Source organism: Sturnira hondurensis, unplaced genomic scaffold, assembly GCF_014824575.4.
Source record: "Sturnira hondurensis isolate 20B ecotype Veracruz unplaced genomic scaffold, ASM1482457v3 Scaffold0021795, whole genome shotgun sequence".
NCBI classification, from domain to species: Eukaryota; Metazoa; Chordata; class Mammalia; order Chiroptera; family Phyllostomidae; genus Sturnira; species Sturnira hondurensis.
In genome coordinates, this window is record NW_028094426.1 from 10431519 (window position 1) to 10456470 (window position 24952).

General features: G+C 40.3%; 1 protein-coding gene across 1 annotated transcript in view; it reads left to right on the plus strand.

Moving 5' to 3' along the window:
* The first annotated feature begins 4284 nt into the window (after nucleotides 1-4284).
* Nucleotides 4285-24952, plus strand: part of GUCY2C (guanylate cyclase 2C) — a 65445-nt gene continuing 44777 nt past the window's right edge. The window contains exons 1-8 of the mRNA XM_037033942.1: nucleotides 4285-4657; nucleotides 12028-12140; nucleotides 13849-13913; nucleotides 16715-16930; nucleotides 18011-18132; nucleotides 19535-19631; nucleotides 21633-21750; nucleotides 23519-23654. Of these exons, the coding sequence (XP_036889837.1) occupies nucleotides 4321-4657; nucleotides 12028-12140; nucleotides 13849-13913; nucleotides 16715-16930; nucleotides 18011-18132; nucleotides 19535-19631; nucleotides 21633-21750; nucleotides 23519-23654 (1204 nt within the window). The 5' untranslated portion in view covers nucleotides 4285-4320. The remainder of the gene's footprint in view (nucleotides 4658-12027; nucleotides 12141-13848; nucleotides 13914-16714; nucleotides 16931-18010; nucleotides 18133-19534; nucleotides 19632-21632; nucleotides 21751-23518; nucleotides 23655-24952) is intronic.

A 24952-nucleotide genomic window follows, 5' to 3' on the forward strand; every position in this document is an offset into this window, starting at 1 on the left:
GAGATGATCGTGTGTTTATTTCTTTCATTTTGTTAACATCTATTACACATTGATTTGAATATATTGAACTACCCATGCATCTCAGAGATAAGTCCCAGTTAATCATGGTGTATTATACTTTTACTGTGCTACTGAATTCAGTTTGCTAATATTTAATTGAGGATTTTTGCATCATATTGATGAAACTACTGTTTCATCATTAGTTTTGTAGTTTTCAAAAGACGACCGTAGTTTTCTTTTTTGATCTCTTTATCTGGCTTTGGTATTAGGGTAATACTATCCTCATAAAATGAGTTTGGAAGTGTTCATTCTTCTTTGTCTGTTTTTGGAAGAGTGTAAGGATGATTGGTATTAATTCCTCTTTGAATGCTTGGTGGAATTCACCCATGAAGACATCTGGTCCTGGGCCCTGGCTGGTGTAGCTCAGTGGATTGAGTGCAGGCCTGTGGACCAAATAACCGCAGTTCGATTCCCAATCAGGGCACATGCCTGGGTTGCAGGCCAGTTCCGAGCAGGGGACCCATGAGAAGCAACCATACACTGATATTTCTCTCTCCCTCTCTCCTTCCCTTCCCCTCTAAAAATAAATAAATAAAATCTTAAAAACAAAGAGGAAAAAAAAAGACATCTGGTCCTGGGTTTCTTTGTTGAGAGGCTTTTGTTTACTGTTCAATGTCCTTCTCTATTATTGATCTGTTCAGGCTTTCTATTTTTTCTTTATTCAGTTTTGGTAGATTGTACGTTTCTGTGAATTTGTACAATTCTTTTAGACTACCCAGTCTGTTAATGTATAATTGTTTATAATAGTCCCTTATGTTCACTTTTTATTTTTCAGACGTCCATTGTAATAGCTCTTTCATTTTTTATTTTATTTATTGCAGTCTTTTTCTTTCTTAGCTAGGACTGAAGTTTGTCAATTTTACTTATGTTTTCAAATAACCAATTTTGAATGTTGTGGGTATTTTCTATCCCTATTTGACTTATTTTTATTGTTTTTTATATTCTCCATTTGAATCATTTCTGCTTTAGTTTTATTTCCTTCAGCCTGCTAAATTTTGGGTTAGTTTGATCTTTTTCTAATTACTTGAGGTATAAGTTTAGGTTGTTTATTAAATATCTTTCTTTTTTAGTGTAGATCTTTATCACTATAAATTTCTCTCTTATTCCTGCTTTCACTCCATCCTTGGTATGTTGTGCTTTCATTTATTAGTCTCCATGTACTTTTTAAGTTGTCTTTTGAGTTCCACTTTGACCCAGTATTTGTTCAAGAGTCTGTTGTTTAGTTTCGACATATTTGTGAACTTTCTGGTTTTCTTGGTCTTATCGATTTCTTTTTTTTTAAGATTTTATTTTTTATTTTTAGAAAGGGGAAGGGTGGGAGGAAGAGAAGGAGAGAAACACCAACGCATGTTTGCCTCTCACGCACCCCCTGTTGGGGACCCGGCCCCCAACCCAGGCATGTGCCCTAGGCTGGAAATCAAACCAGTGACCTTTGGTTCACACTCAATCCACTGTGCCACACCAGCCAGGGCTGATTCTTCTCCATTTCTAATGCCCCAAATCTAATGCAATATCAAATCTAATCCATTTTACCTTTTAGATATCTCTTGAACCCATCTCCATGCCACTATTGTAATCCAGGCCTCCTTTACCTCTGAACTGGGCTACAGAAACAGACTTCTAACTTGCTCCTCCTTCTCCCCAGGTTATTCCTTCCCCTAACAGTTTAACTAGTCTTTACAAATTTCACCTGATCATATCTTTTCCTTATTCTTTTAAAAAAATTTTTAAACATTTTATTTATTTTTAGATAGAGGGGAAGGGAAGGAGAGTGGGAGAGAAACATCAGTGCTTGGGGAAGGGAAGGAGAGAGAGTGGGAGAGAAACATCAGTGCGTGGTTGCCTCACATGTGTCCCCTACTGGGGACCTGGCCTACAACCCAGGTATGTGCCCTGACTGGGAATCGAACCAGTGACCTTTTGCTTCAAAGGCCCGTGCACAATCCACTGAGCTACACCAGCCAGGGCTCTTTTTCTTGATTCTTTTTTTCTTAATTTAATTCTTGTTCAAGTACAGTTTTCTGTCTTATATTCCCAGCCCTGCCCCCCGCAGTGCTCCCCACCTTCCTCCTATTTCCACCCCCCACCTTAGTTATTGTCCATGTGTCTTTTATACTTGTTCATGTGAGTCCATCTCCTTTTCCCCTGTGATTCTCTCCCCTCTCCCCTCTGGTCCCTGTCAGCCTGTTCCGTATTTCAGTGTCTTTGGTCATATTTTGCTTGCTTGTTTGTTTTGTTGTTTAGATTCCTGTTAATGGTGATATCATACGGTATTTGTCTTTCACTGCCTGGCTTATTTCGCTCAGCATAATGCTTTCCAGTTCCATCCATGATGTTGCAAAGGGTAGGAGCTCCTTCTTTCTTTCTGCAGCATAGAATTCCATTGTGTAAATGTACCATAGTTTTTTGACCCAGTCATTTACCGATGGGCATCTAGGTTGCTTCCAACTCTTGGCTATCATAAATTGTGCTGCTATGAACATCGGGGTGCATAGGTTCTTTTAGATTGGTGTTTCCCCTCAAGAAGTACCTTAGGATATACTCCTAACAGTGGAATTGCTGGGTCAAAAGGCACATTCATTTTTAGTTTTCTTAGAAAATTCCATATGATTTTCCATAGTGGTTGTACCAGTCTGCAATCCCACCAACAGTGAACTAGAGTCCCCTTTTCCCCACAACCTCTCCAGCACCTGTTGTTTGTTTCTTTGTTTATGATAGCCATTCTGACTGGTGTTAAGTGGTATCTCATTGTGGTTTTAATTTGCATCTGTCTGATAGCTAGCGATATGGAGCATCTTTCCATGTGTCTCTGGATCCTCTGTATGTCCTCCCTGGAGAAGTGTCTGTTCAAGTCCTTTGCCCATTTTTTAATTGGGTTGCTCGTCTTCTTTGAGTGGAGTCATGTGAGTTCTTTGTACATTTTGGAGATTAAACCTTTGTCTGAGGTATCATTGGCAAATATGTTTTCCCAAACAGTTGCTTCTCTTTTTATCTTGATAATATTTTCCTTAGCCATGCAGAAGCTTTTAATTTTGATGAGATCCCATTTGTTTATTCTTTCCTTTATGTCCCTTGCTCTAGGGGGATGTGTCAGTAAAAATATTGCTGCATGGAATATCTGAGATTTTCCTGCCAATGCTCTTCTCCAGGGCTTTAATGGTTTCATGGCTTATATTTAAGTCTTTTATCCACCTTGAATTTATTTTGGTGTATTGTGTAAGTTGGTGCTCGAGTTTCATTTTTTTGCATGTAGCTGTCCAGTTCTCCCAACACCATTTGTTGAAGAGGCTATCTTTACTCCATTTTATGTTACTGACCCCTTTGTCGAATATTAATTGACTGTAGAGATTTGTGTTTATTTCTGGGCTCTCTGTTCTATTCCATTAGTCTATGTGCCTGTTTTTATGCTTTTTCTTGATTCTTGATAAAGTTCCAAATCCTTAATGGCTTCCAGGAAACCCCATGGCCCACCCTACCTACTCCTCTGACATCTTTTATTGCCGCTGGACTCCTAGCTTTCTCCACTCCGGCCATTCTGTATGTCTTTCAGTCCCTCAAGTATCCATGCCACTTCCCATATCTGGAACTTTGCTCAAGCGGTCCCCCTCCCTCACATGCCCTCTCCACTTAACTAACTCCTGTCCATCCTTCAGGGCTCAACTTAAAGAATAATTTTCCAGGGATGCTTCCTGGACTTTCTAGAATAAGGTTGGTTAGTCTTCCATGTGCTTTCATGGCACTTTGCACTTTTTTCATTGTTGAATTTAGTTATTCGTAAATATTTGTTTAATGTTTATCTTCCCTACTAGAATGCATGTACAAGAAGGATATCAATGTATTCATTTCATTCATGTCTGTATGCCCAGTGCCTTGCCAGTGCCCAACATATAGTCAAGTCTTAATAGTCAGAGTGATTGAAAAACAGCTCTTCCTAGTTAAAGATTCAGTTTCAATGTACTTATAACCTAAACATGCATAGTCCATCATATTTGTGCTTTTGTTAAGCCTTTTGGCTTTTTTTCCATATTATAAAGCCTTTTATGTACACACTACACTTCTTTCTTCCTCTTTTTCATCTTCCCAGTGATGTGTCATAAATTGTATTTTTATTGGGTGAGGCCCAAGTAATCTCCTTGTTTATAACTCTGACCTTTCTGTGAGCAAACACACAGAACGAACTTTGGTTTATCTCCTACCATAATGTAGCTGCTAATTACAGGCAAGCAGGCTGTATCCTACGGTCCATGTGACCAGTGAGGTATGACCAGAAAGGAACAAGGCCACCCAGCTAGAAGCTGTCTAGCTGGAGTTCCTGTCTCTCTAAAAGCCCAGAGTAAAGCAACTGAGCACAAGGAGTATGGTTCTGAGGTGAGCGAGGTCATGAAGACACCACTGTGGGACTTGGCTTTGTGGTCACTGCTCCTCTCTCCAGCGCTGATGACTTGGACTAGCACAATGAGCCAAAACTGCAACAATGGCAACTACCAGATCAGCGTCCTGATGATGAATAACTCAGCCTTTTCAGAGCCCCATGAGAAGCTGAGAAATGCGGTGAACAAGGGATTGAAAATAGTGAGAGAGCGTCTAATTAATAATGGTAAGAATATGGTAAAACGGGTCCTCCTCCTCCCTGTTACAACCTTTGGGGTCAAAGTGTTGCTAAGTGAAGACCTTGTGTTCTTTGCCTGATCACCAACTTTCTCTAAGGGTCTGCCCCACAACTCCTTTCTATTTGAAGGCTCTACATTCCCAGATAGAAGGATTCGAGTCTTCACCCATAATCTGCCCTGCTCTGGGAATGGTCTGACTCAGGGAATGCCAGGTGTTTGCAGCAGTGAAATGCCCCAGATACCATTGCAATAAAAACCAGATTACCACTCAGTTCCAGAGAGGCATCATGTTTCTTCCTGCAGTTGTTCAGAGGCAGGATTGGTTCTGGACCTGAGATTTCACAAGGTTACCAGTCAAGAAGGTGAATTAACAGAGTCAAATTCATACAGATGCTGAATCTTTCTCTGTCACTTTTAATCCATCCATTCACTCTTTACATCTTAGTGGCTATTATTGTAAGACATAGTCAATATAATAAGTTTCCAATCGAATTCAGCATTGCAGTCCTTCATTATATCTTTTAATCATTAAAATAAACTTTACAACATTAGATAACATTTGAAGAATAAAATATGTAAGATACGAGAAAAATTACCCCTGATAATTTCTAGCAACCTGGATATTTCGAGTGTCTTTTTAAATGTTTCTTGGTTTCTTGTTTTTTAGAAACATAGCTGGGATCACTGTGGAGTAGAAACAATTTTCTATCCCTCTGATTTCACCTTACATTATTCTACAAATGACTTTTTATAATTGAATAATCTTTGTAGCATCATGAGATTAGATGTGTGATATCCTTTGGATATCCTTTGGAGTAGATATTCTCCTAAATCATTTAATAATTCCCTGTTGTAAGATATTTCATTATTTTTAATTTCTCATGATTATTTTATAAATACCACACTAAACATTTTTGTGTGTGTATCAATAGGTTTTTTTTTAACTCTTTGAGACTAGATTGCTAGAAGTATAATCACCAAGTCAATGCTATTTGATGCATCTTAATGGTTATTTACGGTTTTGAGGAAGGTATATCTTAGTTTTCTCTATTTAAAACAGTATGGTAATAATAACAGGTATTATACGCCATATGTGTGTAATAAGTTAATTCTGTGCAATATACATTTCTTCAATCCTGTCTGAGACTGGACTCAGATGTAAGTAGAGAAACTAGGTCACTTAATAGAAATCCCCTGTTTATCAAGGCAGTAAGTAGTAATGGAAAGAACCCTTGATTTAATTGCTCTTTGGAGTCCCTGTTGAGTCTCCTTGCAACCCTGGGTGAGTGATTTTCCTTTGTTTCTTTGTGTCGTGGTTTTCTTGTTTACTCAATACCCGCCATGTGCTAGGGAAGGTATATAACCTGTTTAATCAAAGCTCTGTGAGACTGGCATTGTTGACACTTTCACAGCCGAGGTTTAAGAACTTTGCTGAAGTCATACGGGTTGTCTGTTTAAAATGAGAGTCAAACCTCTATCTGTCTAATTCCAAAGAGTGTATCTTGCCACACTGTAAGACCTTGACTCACCATGAACTAACTTTCTCATTAAAATAAAACAGTAGAAAATTGTGGTTAGAAGTAGAGATTTGGAATCAAACAGATCTTTGTTTATATTCTAGCCTTTTATCCAACCATTTACCATGAGCGATGTCGAGGAAATATTTAAGTTTTCCGAGCCTTATTCCTCACCTACAAAATTACAATAGATAATAGTTACCTCATGTGGGTATGGTGTGAATTAAAAGAGTAAATTTCTTGAAGTATCTACTACACGGACTGAAATAGTAAGAACTCAATGAATGACAGTTGTTTTGGTTGTTGTCACTGTTATTGTTGTTCTTGAGGATGTCAATGCTGTTGTTGTTGCTAAGCCGATGGTGTTGTTAGGAGAATAAGTTACCAGGCATATAAAATAAACAATATACTGTATTGGTATGATCTTTTTTAAAAAATATTTTATTTATTTATTTTTAGAGAGAGGGGAAGGGAAGGAGAAAGAGTGGGAAAGAAACATCAATGTGTGGTTGCCTCTTATGTGTTCCTCACTGGGGACCTGACCTGCAACCCAGGCATGTGCCCTGACTGGGAACCGAACCAGCGACCCTCTGCTTCACAGGCCCATGCTCAATCCACTGAGCTATACCAGCCAGGGCTGTATTGGTATGATCTTGATCTCTGAACACATACAACCTGAATGTAAATTCCTGCTCCATCATATACTAATTGAATGAGTTATTTACTCTCTCAAAGTTTCACTTATCTCATTTGTAAAATAGAGTTATTAATGGTGAGGTTCTTCAATAGATTAAATGAGAAGAGAATTTTAAGGGCAAGAAAGAATAAACTACAGTGCTCAAATTTTTGTATTTGGTGATGCATTTTGTTGGATGGATGTTCATGCATAGTAAACGCAAGAAGTCCAAGTTGTGAGGGAAAGATAGGTTCATCTTTTAAGTATATTGAGCATTATTATTTGGAAAAAATTCTAAGACGATATGCTGAAGGGCTAAATAGAAGAAAATTGAGAGTTCAAATGTCATGGGTGACATTAAATAAATGAGATCAATATTTTTTCCTAGTACTTAGGAAACCTTTGTGAATGTTAAAGAATAGAGAGGATTTGAGGAAAAACATAAAAAAAGATTCCTCTGATCTCAGAACATTAACTCCTCAAGGTTGTGTGTCTTGTGGCTAAACACACGCACTGGGTCCACATCCTCTACGTGCTGTCATGTGCTCAGGGGCCCCTTTCCTAGACGCCGGCACTATATCCGGACTCACTCTGGTACAAGCCCTCTTCAGAGCTCTTGCCAGAAGACAGAGGGTTCTCACATCACCCTGCCTTTTATGGTGTTCCACTCACTCCCCCCGGACTGACACGCCGCGGTGCAGTGAGAGAGCAGGCCAGAGGGGAATGAGAACTATGCTTGGGGTGATCATTTATTTCAAAAGTTAACCTTTGATTTGTCATTCTACAGAAGTCATTCCATTTTCTGAAAAATGTTCAGTATTCTCTTGAGAGATCTTTTGGCAGTTGGGACAATAAAAGGGATTCAAAAGCAAGAGTTCACATAACCACAGAATATTGAGAGGCAGCAGCATGCTTTATGTTCCATGAAAATGGCTCTCGAACTTCTGGTCTTAAGACCTCTTTACACTCAACAATAACTGTTGAATCTGAATAGCTTTTTTATGCCATTATTTATCAGCATATAGTGAACTGGAAATTAAAACTGAGGAATGTTTTATTTACTGATTTATTTAAATAGCAACTATAGATATTTTGTCAGTTACCATAAATACAATTTCTTAGTGTAGAAAATTTATTTTTATCAAAAGCAAAAAGTAAAAGTAGGTGGGGAAAGTGGTATCGATTTACATTTTTGTAAATATTTAATGCTAGGCTTAATAGAAAGTGGCTGGATTTTTATATCTGCTTCTGCACTTAACATGTTGCAATAGAAAATATTGTGTAGCCTCTGAAAAGCTCCACTATATGCTCATGAGTGAAGAAGGGTGGACAAAAAATTTAAAAATGTCTTAGTGTAATTATGAGAATATTTTTCACCTCCTGGACTCCCTGAAGGGGCTCAGGGTACCTCAAGAATTAGCAGCCACACTTTGAGAACTGCTGTTCTCCACACCAGATTGATCAGGTTCTAGAATCAGAGTGCCCCGAGTTCAAAACCCAGCTCCACTCCTTGCCAGTGTGTCACCCTAAGCAAGTTTATCCACTTCCTTAGACCTCCATTTTCTCATTTTTAAATTAGGAATGGAAATTATAGATTAACATCATAGGATTCAGGAAAGAATTGAGTGGAATAGTGTAAGCAAAAATCCATAGCCACTAAGCACCTAGTAACAGATCATCCAGTTCTAATCTGAATAAATGGGGGAGAAATGGGCCCCAGAGCTAAAAATCACTTGTCCAAGTTCTCACTCTGTAAGATACCGGTTCCCCTTCTCCCATACCCTGTGCAGTATTTATACTTGATTTTGCCATGTCTGTCATGGACTGCCTTGACCCTAGGATTTTTAAGTAGGTCATCTTCAGTGTTTTTTATAGCAAGAGATGGTTGACAGGAAAGCGCTAACTTATACATTAACAGCAAAAGTATGACCATCTTACCAATGCTCCGTTTTCATCACGTGACCATGCATTGGTCTCCACCTCACTCCCTGACTCCTCTTGCTACTTTCCAAGACCTTATCCACCCCAGTTCCTAATTGCTTCCTCACATGCACTCTCCCACTCTTCTAGGTCGACCATATGTTGTTCTCCTGGCTTCATATACCCTACATGCTCCCTGATGTTATGAGAATTAATGAAGATAATGGATATAAAGGGCTGGCACATGGCCGCTGACCCCACATCTTCCATTAACTTTCTCTGACTGGTCTTACTAAACGGACCCATTTGGCTAGTCTTACTGAACGAAGTACTGTCCTGTCATCTCTGATTTAGATCTCTTCCTCAAAAAGTAAAGAAGAGATAAAATGCTCCCTGGCTGTAGACACGTATCTGAGGGGCTGTACAAGTGCAAAGACTTTCCATATTCTGAAGGAATAGTTCTATATCTTTTAAAATATTCGAATTTGGTGGTCTAGTTTCATTTTTTTTGCATGTACCAGTCCAATTCTTTCAACATCATTTACTGAAGAGGCTATTTTTACTCCATTGTATGCCCATGCTCCCTTTTTCAAATATTAATTGACCATATTATTTCTCAACTCACTATTCTGTTCCACTGATTTATGTGTCTGTTCTTATGCCACTACTAAACTGTTTTGATTACAGGGACCTTGTAATATAGTTTGATATCAGATATGGTGAACCTTCCTACTTTGTTCTTCTTTAGAAAAATTGCTGAGGCTATTCAGGGTTCTTTTGGCTTCCATTATCAAAATGAAAAGGGAACCAACCTTATGGGAGAACATGTTTGCCAACGATACATTGGACAAAGGTTTGATCTCTGAAATATGTAAGGAATTCATATAACTCAAAACCAGGAATACAAACAATTCAATTGAAAAATGGGCAAAGGACCTGAATGGACACTTCTCCAAGGATGACTTACGGAGGCCCAGAGATATATGAAAGGATGCTCAGTATCACTAGCTATCAAGAGAGATGCAAATTGAAGCCACAATGAGATATCACTCCACACTTGTCAGAATGGCCATAATTAACAAATCAACGAACAACAAGTGCTGGTGAGGATGTGAAGAAAAGAGAACCCTAGTGCACTGTTGGTGGGAATGCATTCTGGTGCAGCCACTGTGGGAAACAGCACAGAATTTCCTCATAAAAACTATAAATGGAGCTGCCTTTTGACCCAGTGATTCCACTGCTGGGAACATACCCTAGGAATCCTGAACCACCAATCCAAAAGAATGTATGCACCCGTATGTTCGTAACAGAACTTTTTACAAAGCCAAGTGCTGGAAACAGCCTAAATGCCCATCAGTAAATAACTGGATCAAGAAATTGTGCTATGTTTACACAATGGAATACTATGCAGCAGAAAGAAAGAAGTGATTTCTATCATTTGCAACAGCATGGATGGAACTGGAAAATACTGTGCTTACTGAAATAAACCAGTTGGTGAAAGACAAATGCCATATGATCTCACCTATAAGAGGAAGCTAATGAACAAAATAAACTAATGAACAAAATAGAACCACGGGCATGGAAACATGGGACAGACTGACAGTGACCAGAGGGAGGGGAGGGGATAAAACCAGGTGGAAGGAAGGGAACGGGACTATCAAAGAACATGTATGAGTGACCCATGGGCATGGACAACAGGGTGGGACTTGACTGCTCCTCTTAATAGAAAGAGGAGTGGGGAGTGGGATGGACAGAGGAGGGCAAAGGGGGAAAAACTGGGACAACCGTAACAGAATAACAATTTTAATAAATAGATAAATACATACATAGATACATAAAATATTGTAATTTGGCCCTGGCCAGTATGGCTCAGTTGGTTGGAGCATCGTCCTGTAACCAGAAGGTTGTGGGGTTGATTCCCAGTCAGGGCACATAGCCAGGTTGCGGCTCCATGCATGGTCCACGCACATGCGATTCCCAGTCCTGGCGTGTATGGCAGGCAACCAATCAATGCTTCTCTCTCACATCAATGTTTCTCTCCTTTTCTGTCTCCCTTATTCTCTCTCTCTAAAAGTAATGAAAAAAATGTCCATGGGTGAGGTTTAAAAAAAACATTAAAATATTCTAATTTGGATGTTCAGAAGAACAATAACTTCTCTTGCTAATATTTCCTTAAAGGAATTAAAAATTATTACATTTGACCAACCTGGTTTGAATCCCATTTTGCATGTGAGTCACCACATAGAGAAATTCAAATGGTTTGTGCGAGGACACATAAAAAGTCACTCACACTGCCAGACTAGCAGCTGGTGTTTCCAGGCTTCCTTTATAAGGGCTTCACAAAATTAAGGACATCTCTGCTTAGGAATCAGGGATGTGTCCTGAATATTCCTTACTGAAAGAAAAACAAAATGCAAAAGAAAGTGTTTGATCATATTGTTCTGCTATCTCTTTTTTGGCTCCCTAAATGTAATGCTTAGCAATACCCAGGGATATTAGCATCAATGCTCTTGTCTTCATCTGAAGATGACCCATTATTCAAAGATCCTGGGCCAAGTGGGTGGGTAGAGCTTACTTTGGCTGTCATCACTTTCCTAATACTTACCAGACCCACAGAAGAATCTTGCAGAGTCTAGAATTATGAAAATAGGATGAAGAAAATGAAAATGCCTAAAACTGAATTATGAGATGATTGCACAAATATACATATGTATGTACTATGTACACACACACACACACACACATACATGCTGAAAATCACTGAATTGTATACTTAAAATGAGTGATTTTAAAAATTTTATTTACTTATTTTATTTTTAGACAGAGGGGAAGGGAGGGAGAAAGTGAGGAAGAGAAACATCAATGTGTGGTTGTCTCTCATGCACCCCCTATTGGGGACCTGGCCCACAACCCAGGCATGTGCCCTGACTGGGAACTGAACCAACAACTCTTCGGTTTGCAGGCCTATGCTTAATCCACTGAGCCACACCAGCTAGGGAAAAATGAGTGATTTTTATGGGGTGAATCATATACATCAATAAAGCTGATGAGACAGAGAGGCAGACAGAAGCAGAGAGACAGAGAAAGAGAGCAAAGAAGAGACAGGGACTAATATAAGAACCCAGAACTCAAATGGTGCTAGGCCTGAAAATGGATTTCCATAGCAAAAGATAAATTTTGTATCTGGTATACAATACTGAAAAATAACACTAGTTTTCTATTTTTCCTCATTTCTGAATAACAGGCATAAATGTGATTGTGAATGCTTCCTTTATCTATTCAGACGGGGTGATTTATAAGTCAAGTGACTGTCGTAGTAGCACCTGCGAAGGCCTTGAACTACTCAGGAAAATTTCAGTAAGTATATGCCTTTGTAGATAGAGCTCACACCCTCTTGTCACAGGACAGGCAGAGTGTGAACTTGGGTACCTGTCCATGAGCATCTCTCGTGTCATTTCTAACCATGCTGCCAAGTGATGTAAACGCAGGATACTCTAACTTTACCCCTATATATTTTCCAAGTGATGAGGGCCCTCCAGGAATCCAGGAGAGTGGGAAGAATCTTAGCAGTGTCTGTCAATACACTTTCAATGGTGTGGAGGGGGATTATTTTGTTTTTAAAACTTTAAAAAAATTTTAATGTTGATATTAACTGGTTTGCCTTTGTGTCCCTCATGAAATACTTGAGGTGCCCTGTTAAAAATATATTCTGAAGCCCTACAGCAGAGATCTCTGTTTCAAGTCATTACCATGCATGTGGTCACAGAAGGTCTGAATCTAACTTTAAAGTAATAACTGTGATGTCAAAGGATAGATATGGAAAGTGAGAAATTTGTGCCGAATCCCTCTTTCCAGTTCCCAGCCCCAACCTGAGCTTTGCGAAACTTAAAAAGTTTTCCAAGCTCTCTAGAGACAAGAGACACTCACACACTATAGAATTAAAAAAAAAAAAAAAAAAAAAAACAAGGCTTTTGGTGAAGGAGGGCACTGGGCATGGAGCCACGGTTCCAAAACTTGACTCACTAACATCACACCAACGCCGCACCCATGCCAGGAGGAGGGGCTGAGTGCAGCAATCCTCCTCAATCTTGGGAGGACAAGGGGGGAACAAGGGGAGTGTATATGCCTCTCTACAGAGAGAGGTATGACCTAGTTCTCCAAAATCAAGAACAGGATGTTTCTAAGCACATTCCCCTTGAGAAATAGTAAATAATAAAATCTGTGGTCACCACCTGGCCACACTGCACTTGTTCTCTTTAGCTGGACTTTGTAGCTCTCCCTAAAACTTGCCCACTCCCCCCAGAGCAGCTCCAAATCTAGTTTCTCCCTAACGTGGCCTGCAGATAGTGCGGATATCCCCATCTGCCAGGCCCTCTTCCTCCATTCTGCGTTCCCGTTTTTGATAAAAAAAAAACACAGGTTCTCGGAGGTCAGCTCACTTCCAGCGGAATACTTCCCTCCGCCCACAGCGCGACCGCTCTCGGGCCTCTTCATCCCTTAGCTGCCCCTTCCTGGCCCAAGGCACCGTATGTTGCTCCTTTCTGCTCTGCATTCTAACATCTTTTTTTTCTTTCAAGAGGACATTTATTAAAGCTGGAGACAGTGAAGCAAGGAAGGGCCTCGGATAGAAGCTGCTGGAGAGAGCCTAGGGGGTGCTGTCCTGGCGCTTGAGAAACATTATGGGAAAGAAGTGAGCCAAGGCAGGACTGCTCTTAGCTCACTGGAAATCTGAGAAAAGGGGCCTGGGGGACAGGTTCAGGGGGTTAGCCTGGGACAAGCTACCACTGCGCATTGCTCCCCTAGTTGCAAGTCTCGTGGCACCCCTTAGAGTTTAGGAGATGCATGCCTGTGGGGGAAGAACAGGGGCTGGGGGAGGGAGGGAAAGGCACGGTGTACTCCCAGTAGAGAGCGTGAGTGCCCATTCTGACATCTTGAGTGGTCCACTTTGTAACCTTCTGGGAGCCTTCCCCTGGCCACGTCTTTTCTATCCTTTGGGGGGGTTTTTGTTTTGGTTTGTTTTGTTTTTAGTTTTAGGGATTAGTTTTCTTTTCTTCTTCTTCTACAGACTGAAGAAAAAATGGGCTGTGTCCTCATGGGGCCCTCGTGTACATACTCCACCTTCCAGATGTAGTAAGTAGTTAGTTTTGTTGTTTTTTAAATGCCATTGTGAAATGAAGTCAAGACACAACATCAGTGTTTAAATGGTGTATCAAACAGCATTCTAGTCAAGGCAACACTATGAGAGGTGGTGGGGGCCCTCGTATTTTGTCACCTTTCTTATAACCATCACTCTCTTATCCAGGCAACTCTGCCTTTGCTCAGTGCGGGGTGAATGACAGTAGCTGTTCAGGTTCAGTTACTAACATCTGAGCTGGAGAGGCAACCTGGTATAGGCAGAAAGTCAGAGTCCTGGCAGGAAACAGGAAAGACAGGGTGACTGGATAATGTGAGGAGCTTACTCGAAGACGTTTTCACAAAAGTGTAAGTAGAACGGATGGAGAAACAAAGAAAAGGGCGGCACCCTAGAGCGTGAGCAGGGTCTGTGTTAGCCCCAGGGGTTGCAAGAGCAAGGAATGTTGCAAGGTACTGATTTCAGAGCATTACCTGGGGGTTATAAATAACATAGGAAACAACTTTGCACAATGCCCTTGTCGGCTTAGAAAGAAGCTTTCAGTGGGTCCTATAATGAAAATACTTCTCTCTCCCTGGGACAATCGCCTTCATTCTTTCCGTTCATTAAACCTCATCACCACAAACACTTTGTTCTGCCAGAGTACACCGTCCCCCATCAAAATCCCTCTCACATGCCTTTCTCTCACATGTTACAAACTTCCCCTGAATCAACAGTCACCTCTTGCCTACACTGAGAACACTGTGCTGAGGAACCCCTTGCAACAGATTTGGAGGGTCAACTTTAGACCTCTGAAATTTCTGTTGCAAAGTGTGCTTCTCACACCCAGCCCTACAAACAGACTCAGATGCTCAGGCTGTGCAGAGCGTAGACACACCATGGAAGCACTTTCTGAGCGCATCTTCCATACCAAAATGCAGGCAAATGCAGAAAATCACTCTTTCTTGCATTCATTCCCAATAGTCATCTTCTCTGACGACTTATTAATAATGCTTTAAAGTATGCCCAAAAGGAAAGGAAGATTGAGAAAACTGACTCACTATGTACAAGGACTTGCTATGTGCAAAGAAGCATTTAGTTTTACTGGAATAGGAAGAATTAAGTAAAACAGAGTCCCTGCCTGGATACATAGATAAGGTGACAAGGACACTGGTGACCAGCACAAGGCAGAGTGAGATAGGTTCCATGGGAGAAATACAAAGAAAATGCTCTGAGGGCACAGAAGGAAATGGTCTCCCCTGCTTGGGAGAGTTAGGCTTCGAGGACAGAAAAACTTCACCAAGGGGGTGGCATATAAGTTAACTGGTTGCAGAATGGGTGATACATTTTAATGGGTAGAGCCAGGGGATAAGCATCCCAGCCTGGCAAAAGGAGAAGTAAGTGTGAAAGCAAAGAAGCAGTGAAGTGTAGGAAATGTGTTGAAGCCTGTACTAACTGGTACGCAAGAGATTTATAGGAGACTACTAGAGATAAAACTAGAAAAATTAAGTAGGACCATATTTGGGAGATCATGAGTTCCAGGTGAGCTATATTTGATTAGGTTATCACTAGATTATCAATTAGATTAGATAATTTGTTGTATTTAACTAGATTTAGTTCTATATCATGAACCATAAGTTCGAGCAGGGAAGTCCCATGAGAAGCAGCTCAGCTCTGGAAGAATACTGACAACAGTGAACAGGAAAGCCTGAAGCACACAGGGGAGATGGACGACAGGGGGAGGGAGCCTGTTCAGCGTGAAGCACCTGACACAGGCAGGGAGGATAGCTGCTAAAGGTATTTAAAGGCGGCATCAATAGTATTTGATAACTGATGGGATGATGGGGTGAAGGTGGAAAGTACTCAAAAAGGCTTTGAGATCTCAAAACACTAAAAAAAATGGGAAAATCCGAATAAGGGACAGTTTTGAGAAATAAAAATGCAAGATCAATTTGGCTGTGAGCATGGGGAGTTTGAGATACAAGCAGATCACCCAGTGAAACCTTTCAAAGAAGCACTGAAGATGGAAAGCGTATTGTTGTCCTTCCTTTGTGAGATATGTACTGAGTGCCCACACATCTGAATCAGGCTTACTGAACATGCTGAGGTGAGCAAGCAAGACACGATTCCTGACTTTGCGGAGCTTGCAGTCTAGTGGAGGAGACAGATACTCACCCCAAAGGTCTTAGGCATCAAGGAAAGTTTTCCTCTTTGGATAAAGAGAAATTTAATCTGGAACCCGAGGGATGAGGAGGAGTCAGCCAGGCAGAAGGACAGGACGACAGCATTCCCAGTATATGTGAGGCCCTCATGGAGAATAAAGCTTGATGTGTTTAAGGAACTACAAGAAGGCCCACACACTGAGCAGAGGAAGGAAAACTCTAACATTTTTAGTGGATGTTTGTCTCAAAGACAGTCCACAAAAGAGCCAGAAATAAAGCAACAGATCAAGAAAAGAGTGTAAAGGGCAACCCTTGGATTCTACGATTGTGGTGGCTACAGAAGCCTGTCCTCTATTTTCTTAACCCTACTCCCCAAAGTTTCTATAGCCCAGCCTGGATATTATGAGAGCCCAGGTGACAGCTCATTTCAGAATAAATCAAAGTAACCAAGCCACAGATACATGAAGACACTTAGAGTATTCTTAGAACATAGCATAGGCTCAATAAACACTTTAAAATTCACCTGTGTGGGAGGGACATCTACATAAGACACCTGCTTGAATGATCCTGTTTCTTCCTTATCATTTATTAAAGAGGGATCTTATTTGTGCTACTTAAGTTAATCCTGACATTGATTTCTTTCTCACCTCTTGGCATAGCCTTGACACAGATTTGAAGTATCCCATGATTTCAGCTGGAAGTTTTGGATTGTCATGTGACTACAAAGAAACTTTAAGCAGGCTGATGTCTCCAGCCAGGAAGTTGATGTACTTCTTGGTTGAGTTTTGGAAGGCCAATAATTTGCCATTCAAACAATATTCCTGGCACACTGCATATATTTTCAAGAACGGCACCGAGTCTGAAGACTGCTTCTGGTAAGCAGATTATCAACACGATCTGGCACTTGCCATGGAGATAAAGGCCTGAGACTTGTGGCAGGCCCCTGGTCATTATCAGATGCACCTTCCATCTGGAATGGCATTGGGAGTGGACACTAGCCTACTGTCTTACCCACAGATAAAGCAAAGGGGTCACAGGAAACATCGTATCATAAATATAATTGAGCATATATTGCATTTTCAACACTCTTCCTCGTTTTCAAAGTACCTTCAACAAAATTGTATTGATTTCCCCCGGTAAACCCTCTGAAGAAAAGAGAACAGGTACTATTATCTCCATTTTACAGATAAGGACCATAAAAACCAAAAGTTAATGCCTTCTATTACTCTGCAAGATATGATACCAGAGAATGTGCAATCTACCTATACCTGCAATTAGTTAGAAATCATTTCTCTCCTAGTTTTTCAGAAGAGTAAGGGGCGGGGGTGGTGCAGAGAACAGGATAATGGACACCCTTGCTAAAATGAAATTGCAAGGTTTGCTCACCTTCCACAAAGGTGGCACAGAGAATCCTTTGGGTTCTTACTGATGCCTCCAGGGTTGCAATTCAGCTCTGTAGTCTCCACATAAGCACAGAGAAGGCTGAAGCAGGGCACCACTGGGACTGCGCACCTAGGGAGCTAAAAGGATGAACCCAAAGGCCTCATCCTGGAAATGCTGGGGTGAACTTAGAACACACTTAAGTTCATTTCACACAGGAGGAGAAATCATTCCTATCAATTTTTAATTCTTGTACTGTAGATTCAAAGGTTGTATCTGGGTTGATGGGGCAGGTTTATAGTGCAGCGAACTTTTCTTCTGCAAATAGCAGGAAGCCATTATCAGGAACCCACCAAATCTCCACTTGCCTATATACATGAAGATTCCCTAAAACTTCCTCAATCGTTTCAGTAAATTAGATGCCTTCAATCATGGGGTGTATTATCTACTGTGTTACTAGTGAAAATGAATTTCAGATGAACAAGTCCCAGGCAGATCTGCAAACAATGAGCAAGGGGCAGGAAAGGTGGTGAAGCTGATGTCTTACAGTTTCTGTCTTGCTCCCTCTGTTCCAGGTACCTCAATGCTCTGGAGGCTGGGGTTTCCTATTTTTCTCAGAACGTTTACTTCAAGGAAATGTTGAGACAAGAGAGACAGTTTCACGAAATCTTAATGGACAGCAATAGGAAAAGCAATGGTAAGAAGATATGAAGATGATATTTTGCCAACTTCTTTCTCACAGCTACCACTTCCTTAGGACTCATTTGACAAACCTACCAGACAGAGCTGTTGCCAGTACTCACTTTATTTTGTATCCTTTGAGAGATCTGCAGTTGCATGCCACTCCATTATATTGTTTCTTTTATTGATCAAAACCTTATCCTCTGAGACAAATTAGAAAAGTGGTATTGAGCAAATAGAGTAACTTCATGAAAGTAAAGATGATGTTAAAATCCAGCTTTTATAAACCAAAATGATATCATAATCCACGATCAGAGTTCATTGAGTTTTTTTAAGTTCATCTCAGTCCAGTATATTATTGGATGTGTGACCATTCCTCAAACACTGGGCACCCAGCTCCCCTCATGACTAAGAGGATATGTCTACTGGTATGTAGGATCAGGCAATATTACAAAAGTAAGCAAAGTATCTCACCTGCCCAGTGATCTCAAGTTACAGGTCAAGTGTGAAAAGCTAATGGGATAAGGTCATACTCCCTAAGTTACTGGGTGATTCGCTCCACTTTCCACATAATTCTCTTTACAAATAAGAGTAAAGGAATCAACTGTGGTGATTTCCTAGGGGAGAACACTTGCTGGGCAGGATTGCCTGGTATACACAAATCATGATCTACTGTCATTATGAAGGATTTCCCAACTGAAGGGCCTGCCCTTTGTAAAACATGGGCCAAGATATGAGAAAACATAAGCATTAAATGTTCCATATCCCTAAATGGTTTACAATTCAACTGGGCAACACAATATTGAAAACATCTACTGAAGTGCCCTGCAGCTCCCCTGACTCCTGGAGCCATGCACTGGGGAGTCCAGCTGCAGCTGTGAGATAGGACTGTGCTCCGTCACCGACGTCCATAAGACTGAGTTCTGAGTGAAGAAGCTACAAAGCCCACAAGAAAAGTTGCTTAGGAAAGTTCCAAAATACATTAACTTATACTGTATCTTTTCCAACCACTTTACAAAAGGTGAGACGACAAAAGTTACCAATGAAAATAGTTTTTATAATGACTCCAGCCTGGTGCAATGGAATCGGCATTGAACCAGATTCATAAACCTGGAATTATAGGGCTATCTTTGTCATCGACTAGTTCTTTAACCCTGTGGTATTAAGGCTTCAGCTTCCTTAAATCACTCAAATTAAGGGAATGGACAAGACCATTCTTATTAAGATTCCATTTAACTCTACTCTGACACTATGACTGTAAATTTAAGGAAGGGAGAGGTAGTGATTTGAGGAATTGGTGTGAATCTTAAAACAATGAAGCACAGACATACGGGCTTCAAATTCAGGCACCGGGTTCCCTCCCTGTTGTGTGCAGACCGTCGTATATTTCTCTCCTTGTCTTGCTCTCTCTCCTTCAGTGATTATTGTGTGTGGTACACCAGACACCATCAACACCCTTCAGGGTGGCCGGGAAGTGGCTGAAGACACTGTCATTATCCTGGTGGATCTATTCAAGTAGGTATAATATTTGAAAGAACTTTTTCCTTCAGAAAGAAAATACTCTAAGGATTTCCAAAAGACATATTCTCTTTTCTGCTGCTTAGCGTAGCCTCATATAGGGTTCAATGTGATGATAATATTTTAGCCTGTGTTTCACTCCCTTTTTTATTACATCCTCATTCTTATTTAATTCGTCATGGCCTTAGTAGAGATATATGCCTTTGACATCACTATCATATCTAAATACCAAAGTTTTATGAAAGTGTATTAAAGCCGCCTGTCTATTCATCCTGGTGAGTAGCCTGATTTAAAAGTCTTTTCCCAGGCAGTGATAAATCAACTTAGAACCTAAAAACATTATTTCTGAGAATGTGTGCCATATCTGTGCCTTCAATTGCTAATGGCCTTTGATCCTAGATTATCTTTCCTTCAGTCACCTTTGATATAAAAAAAATTCCAGTTAAATGAGTTTGATTTACAGTTATTCTTTACCTATTGTGGCATAGTCACTGGGTGGTGATCTTTTCCTCTGCATTTCTCTGTAGCTGAAGAGAGAACATTCTAGAAAACACAAATCACTTTTTATCACATCCCTCATTTTACAACTCATTTTTTAATGTGGAAACCCACAAACTAATTGTGCCAAGGCAATGTCTGAGTCAGATTAAGCTGAAAATTAAGCCACTGGTGTGGCTCTGTGCTCTTTGCCCCATCAGCTAGATCATATGACTTCACTTATCTGGCTGGATCATTAATCATTACCTGTCTGTATTCAGACCAGAAGCTATTATTCTTTCCCGTATTTGCCTAGTCATTTCACCCACACTAAACATACTTTTAACAATGTGAAGAGAAATTAAGTTTAGGAAATTCAGGCCTATTTGAACACAATTGTTCACGTAGATAATTTGACCAATTTAACATTTTAGCTGCAGAGTATAGGAGGGAGGGCAAGTTATTAACATTTCATTCCTACACTCACACTAATAACTGCTTGCAAAAACTGCTTTGCCCTCTGGAAGGAGTCCTCAGTGTAGGCAAGTTGAGGTAATTTTGCTGTTAGCAAATCCTCAATCAACTGCCAAAGTGCTGGCGGCCCTTTGCCACTATTCCTGAAGGACACCTGACTATGTTTTGGGGAAATTATGAGATTCAGTTGAAACTAGACCTCACTTGACTTGAGTTCAAATTCTAATGTTGACACTTCTGGTTCATTAGACTCTTGGGTATTATTTAGTGTTTTGAAAGTAAATCTGCTCATTTGTAACATGAGAATAAAAATGCCCTTTTTATAGGGGTACTTTTAGATGTGATAATGCAAGCCAAATATTCAACACAGTCCTCAGTTCAGAGATGGGTTCACCTGCTGTTTGAATATTAAATGATGTTATAGCAGTTCAAACATGTTAGATTATTGGCCTACTAAAACATTCAAATGAGTAGGGAGTTTAGATGCCGCATGTAGCGCAATCTCAGAATTACTGAGAGCCCACGATGTGTCAAGTATTATCCTGTAGTTGAGGATACAGGGCCAATAAGCAAATGTCAGCAAGTTTACAGTGTTAGAGAAAATGTTTAGTCCTTCCGTTCTTATGTTTCACCATCTGAAAAGTAAATTTAATTCATAATATTTCTATCATATCTTAGCATCTCAAAATTGTTATGAGCACTTAAGGAAAAGAATGTTCCCAGGTATAAATCAAGGGTCAGGGAGGCCTGATAACAAGCACTAACCCCCATGTCCAGAGCCAAGGAAAGTCGTATCTATCTTCTGCTCTTCCTTTCCCCTTGTGTCTGGTAAGCACAGCTGCCTAAGTTCTCTTGTTCAACTTAGCAGGGGTAGAAGAAAATCAGTTTATCTGGAGAAAGTAGAAAGATTTTCAGGTTACTAGAAAAAAAATAAAATGCTTTAAACTATTTCAAAGCTGATCTTAGAGTTTGTGTGAATTGTAGAAGGTCCATCTCTATTTTTGGAGGAACCTAATATTCATTAAAAAAGTTGTGCTTTTATTGCAGTAAGAACTACTTCCGGGACAATGTCACAGCCCCTGACTATATGAAAAATGTTCTTGTTTTGACACTGGGTCCTGAGAATCCCAACTCAAGTATCTCTTTTACCCAGGATCCCTTACCGGTAAGTAAGCTGCATATAAGTATATTGTTGTTTTCTTTGTCAAGGTTAAGATATTGTTCCACTGTTTGTGATTCAAATTCTAAGATGAGCTGTTAAAACTCTTAGTATCGGTCAGTGTGCTCGGCTTTAGACCAGCACAAGAGTATGAATTTCTGGAACATCAGAATGGAAATGACAGTGTAGGGAGATAGAAGAAGGCTTGCTAACTTAGGGGAGATAGAAATTTACTATGTCAAATAAATGAAGTTTTCCCTCATCCTAAAACAGCTTTCTGCTGGCACTGATATCAAAATTCCACCTTTAGAGATATATGCCGGGGTGGGCATAAGTAGGTTTACAGTTGTTCACATGGACAATGCCATCATTAATAAATAACAATGCAAATATAAACTCTGTTTTGCATACTCACAACTGTAAACCTACTTGTGCCCACCCCTGTATTCCTAAATTAAGCCATCGTTCTCTATTTTGATTAGAGGTTAACCATTGTCCACATTTGTCCAGGAGAGTCCCGGTTTAGGCTTCTTCTCCCAGCATTACATCTGGTTTAGCATCCGTCCCCCTCAAAAGACACTCTAATTGGACATCAAATCATCGTCACCTTATTCTGATGCAGGGCTTCTGACTCTAACACCACGGCAGGCTTGGTCAGTCACTGCACCTTAGTGTGTTCAAATTCATCAGATGCAATCCACCCTCTGAGACAGGGAGAGCAGGTTTGGAGTGGGAAGAAGAGGGAAGGTGCATTTCTGAGGACCCTGAACAGTTTGGGAAGGGTGAGCAAAGGCCAGGCCCAAAGAGCTCTACCAGGAGAGTTGGGTACCTTTGAAAGTGTCACAGTTTTTCCTAGACTAGCAGTTCTAAGCCCTCTGTTTTACAACCTTGCCAAAATTAGGGGCTACATCTCCTTTTTGGTGGGACTGGGTCTTAACTGGGTTTTTTTACTCTCATGAAATAATTTCAGCAAAAGACACTGTAACTAATGAGAGGTGTTTTATTTTTTCCTTTTTCTATTGGATATTTTGTGCCATACTTAAGGGTGTACTATTCAGGTATCACTTGTACAGGTTCTAGGCTCTGGCAAAAGTGTGATTCTCCATGGGTGGGCAGTCCAAAATACCCAAGTTGACATAGTTCACTTGGTCTCAGCGGGCCATGGAGCTTTAATCCATAGCTGAACTCTGTGAAGTCCAGCATGCAAAAGTTGCAGGGGAGTTCTGACCCTGTCTTTTATGTTACCCTGGGCAGACATTTGTGGCCTGAAGCAACACCCAGTCAGAACTGTCTTCAAAGCAAGTTCATTGGTATTATCCTATCAAACTTCTCCTGCCCCATTGAGGATGCTCAAAGGCAGGGAGATATTTTTATGGTTGTTTTCTCTTACTCTTTATTGAAAACGTGAAACTACAAGTGTTATTTTTGGATAAAATATTACAAGAATTATGTAAATGCCATATGTTGTCCCTCCCTGTTGAAATGAAATATTTTGTCCTCATGGAAAAGAAGTACAGCTGTTTTTAGTTACCGCCTGAAAGGCAGTGTTCTCAGTTCATTGATCCCAAGAGGAGAGAACTGTGACACAGGCATAATGAAGAATCCCACCCCAAGCAAAATTCTCCAAAATTCTCTTGTAATACCATTTCTACAATTCCCCTAATATTCAATTACCTTTGTAGTTACTTTGCTGACCCCAAGAATGTTTTGCTCCTGGCTCAAGATCAGAATCTCTTTTTTAAAACTCATTTTACAACTTTTCCCCCTCATTCAGGAAATGAATTACTTTTCTCATGCCTATGTGAATGGAGTCTTGCTCTTTGGACACATGCTAAAGATATTTCTTGAAAATAAACAAGATGTTACCACCCTCAAATTTGCTCGCGCTTTCAGGAACATCACTTTTAAAGGTACTGGCCATCTAAGGGCAAACAACAACACTTAACTAACACTTTCTACAGAAAACGGAAGAAATACGGACTTTGTGGATGGACTCGGGGAAACAAAGAGGGGCTTTGGCAATAGATGAATCAATAGATAAATACCTTTGAACTTAATTGAAGACAAACATCATTGTATAGACTTTGGAAGTGCTTTTATCAATTACTAGACCCCAGTTTATGCTTCAGAATTTCAGAATCCTTTAATATGAAAGGAAGAGCACCTTGCTAAGGCCCGGTAGTTATGAACACACTCATCGCAGGTTTTTGAGCTGTGATGTCCTGACTGTGCTTGGAGATTCGCAAGAAGAAAAATATTTGTGGTGTGATTTAGGTCTTTCCATCTTTCTCTTTCTATCCTTCAGATATCAGGGACCCTTGTTACCCCTCTAACTCAAAACCTCTCATAACGATACCATCCACAATTTCTCAACACATATCCTTCTGAACTATAGGGATCAGCATCTCCTTTCCACACAAGCTCCTAATGAAACGCCTTTTATTTCCCAGATCTCATCCAGATACTCCATAAAAATTAATTTTAGATTAATGTGTGTTAAGTAAAAGCCAAATAATAGTTGACTTCTCTAACTTGCCCTAAGTCCTTACCCTGAAAAACCTTCCTCACACTGCAGGGTGAGGCTTCTGTTAGCTTCAGAGGGTGGCAGACACCCAGCCCAAAAGCTTGAGGGCTTCGTCCGTCTCTAGTGCATGACAATGATAGAAGAGACCGCTTCTGCTCCCCTGAAGAAGCAAGGAGGGGCCATGTCTTACTGATATTCTCATGTGCCCCAAGCTCTTCCAGGCACTTAATGTACATTTTTCTCCCAAAGTTTGAAAAGTGTAGCACAACACGTAATATAAAATGTGCTAAATCATTTTAAGTATAGTTCAGCGTCATTATGTTTATTCATATCATTATGCAACAGTCACCACCATCCCTCTCCAGAGCTCCTTTCATCTGTTCAACTGAAATGTGACAGTTATTTAACAATAATTACCCATTATCCTCTCCCTCAGCCCCCTGGGAACTGTCATTCTACTTTTTGTCTCTGTAATTTTAAATGTTCTATGTACCTCATATAAGTGAAATCAAACAGTATTTTTCCTTTTGTGACTCTCTTATTTCACTTAGCATAATGTCCTCAAGGTTCAGTCCATGTTATGATATGTCACAAAAGATTCCCAGCTGATATTTTTTTCTTTTAGTATTTTTAATATATCAGCCCACTGTCTTCTGATCTTCAGTGCTTCTAAACAGAAATCAG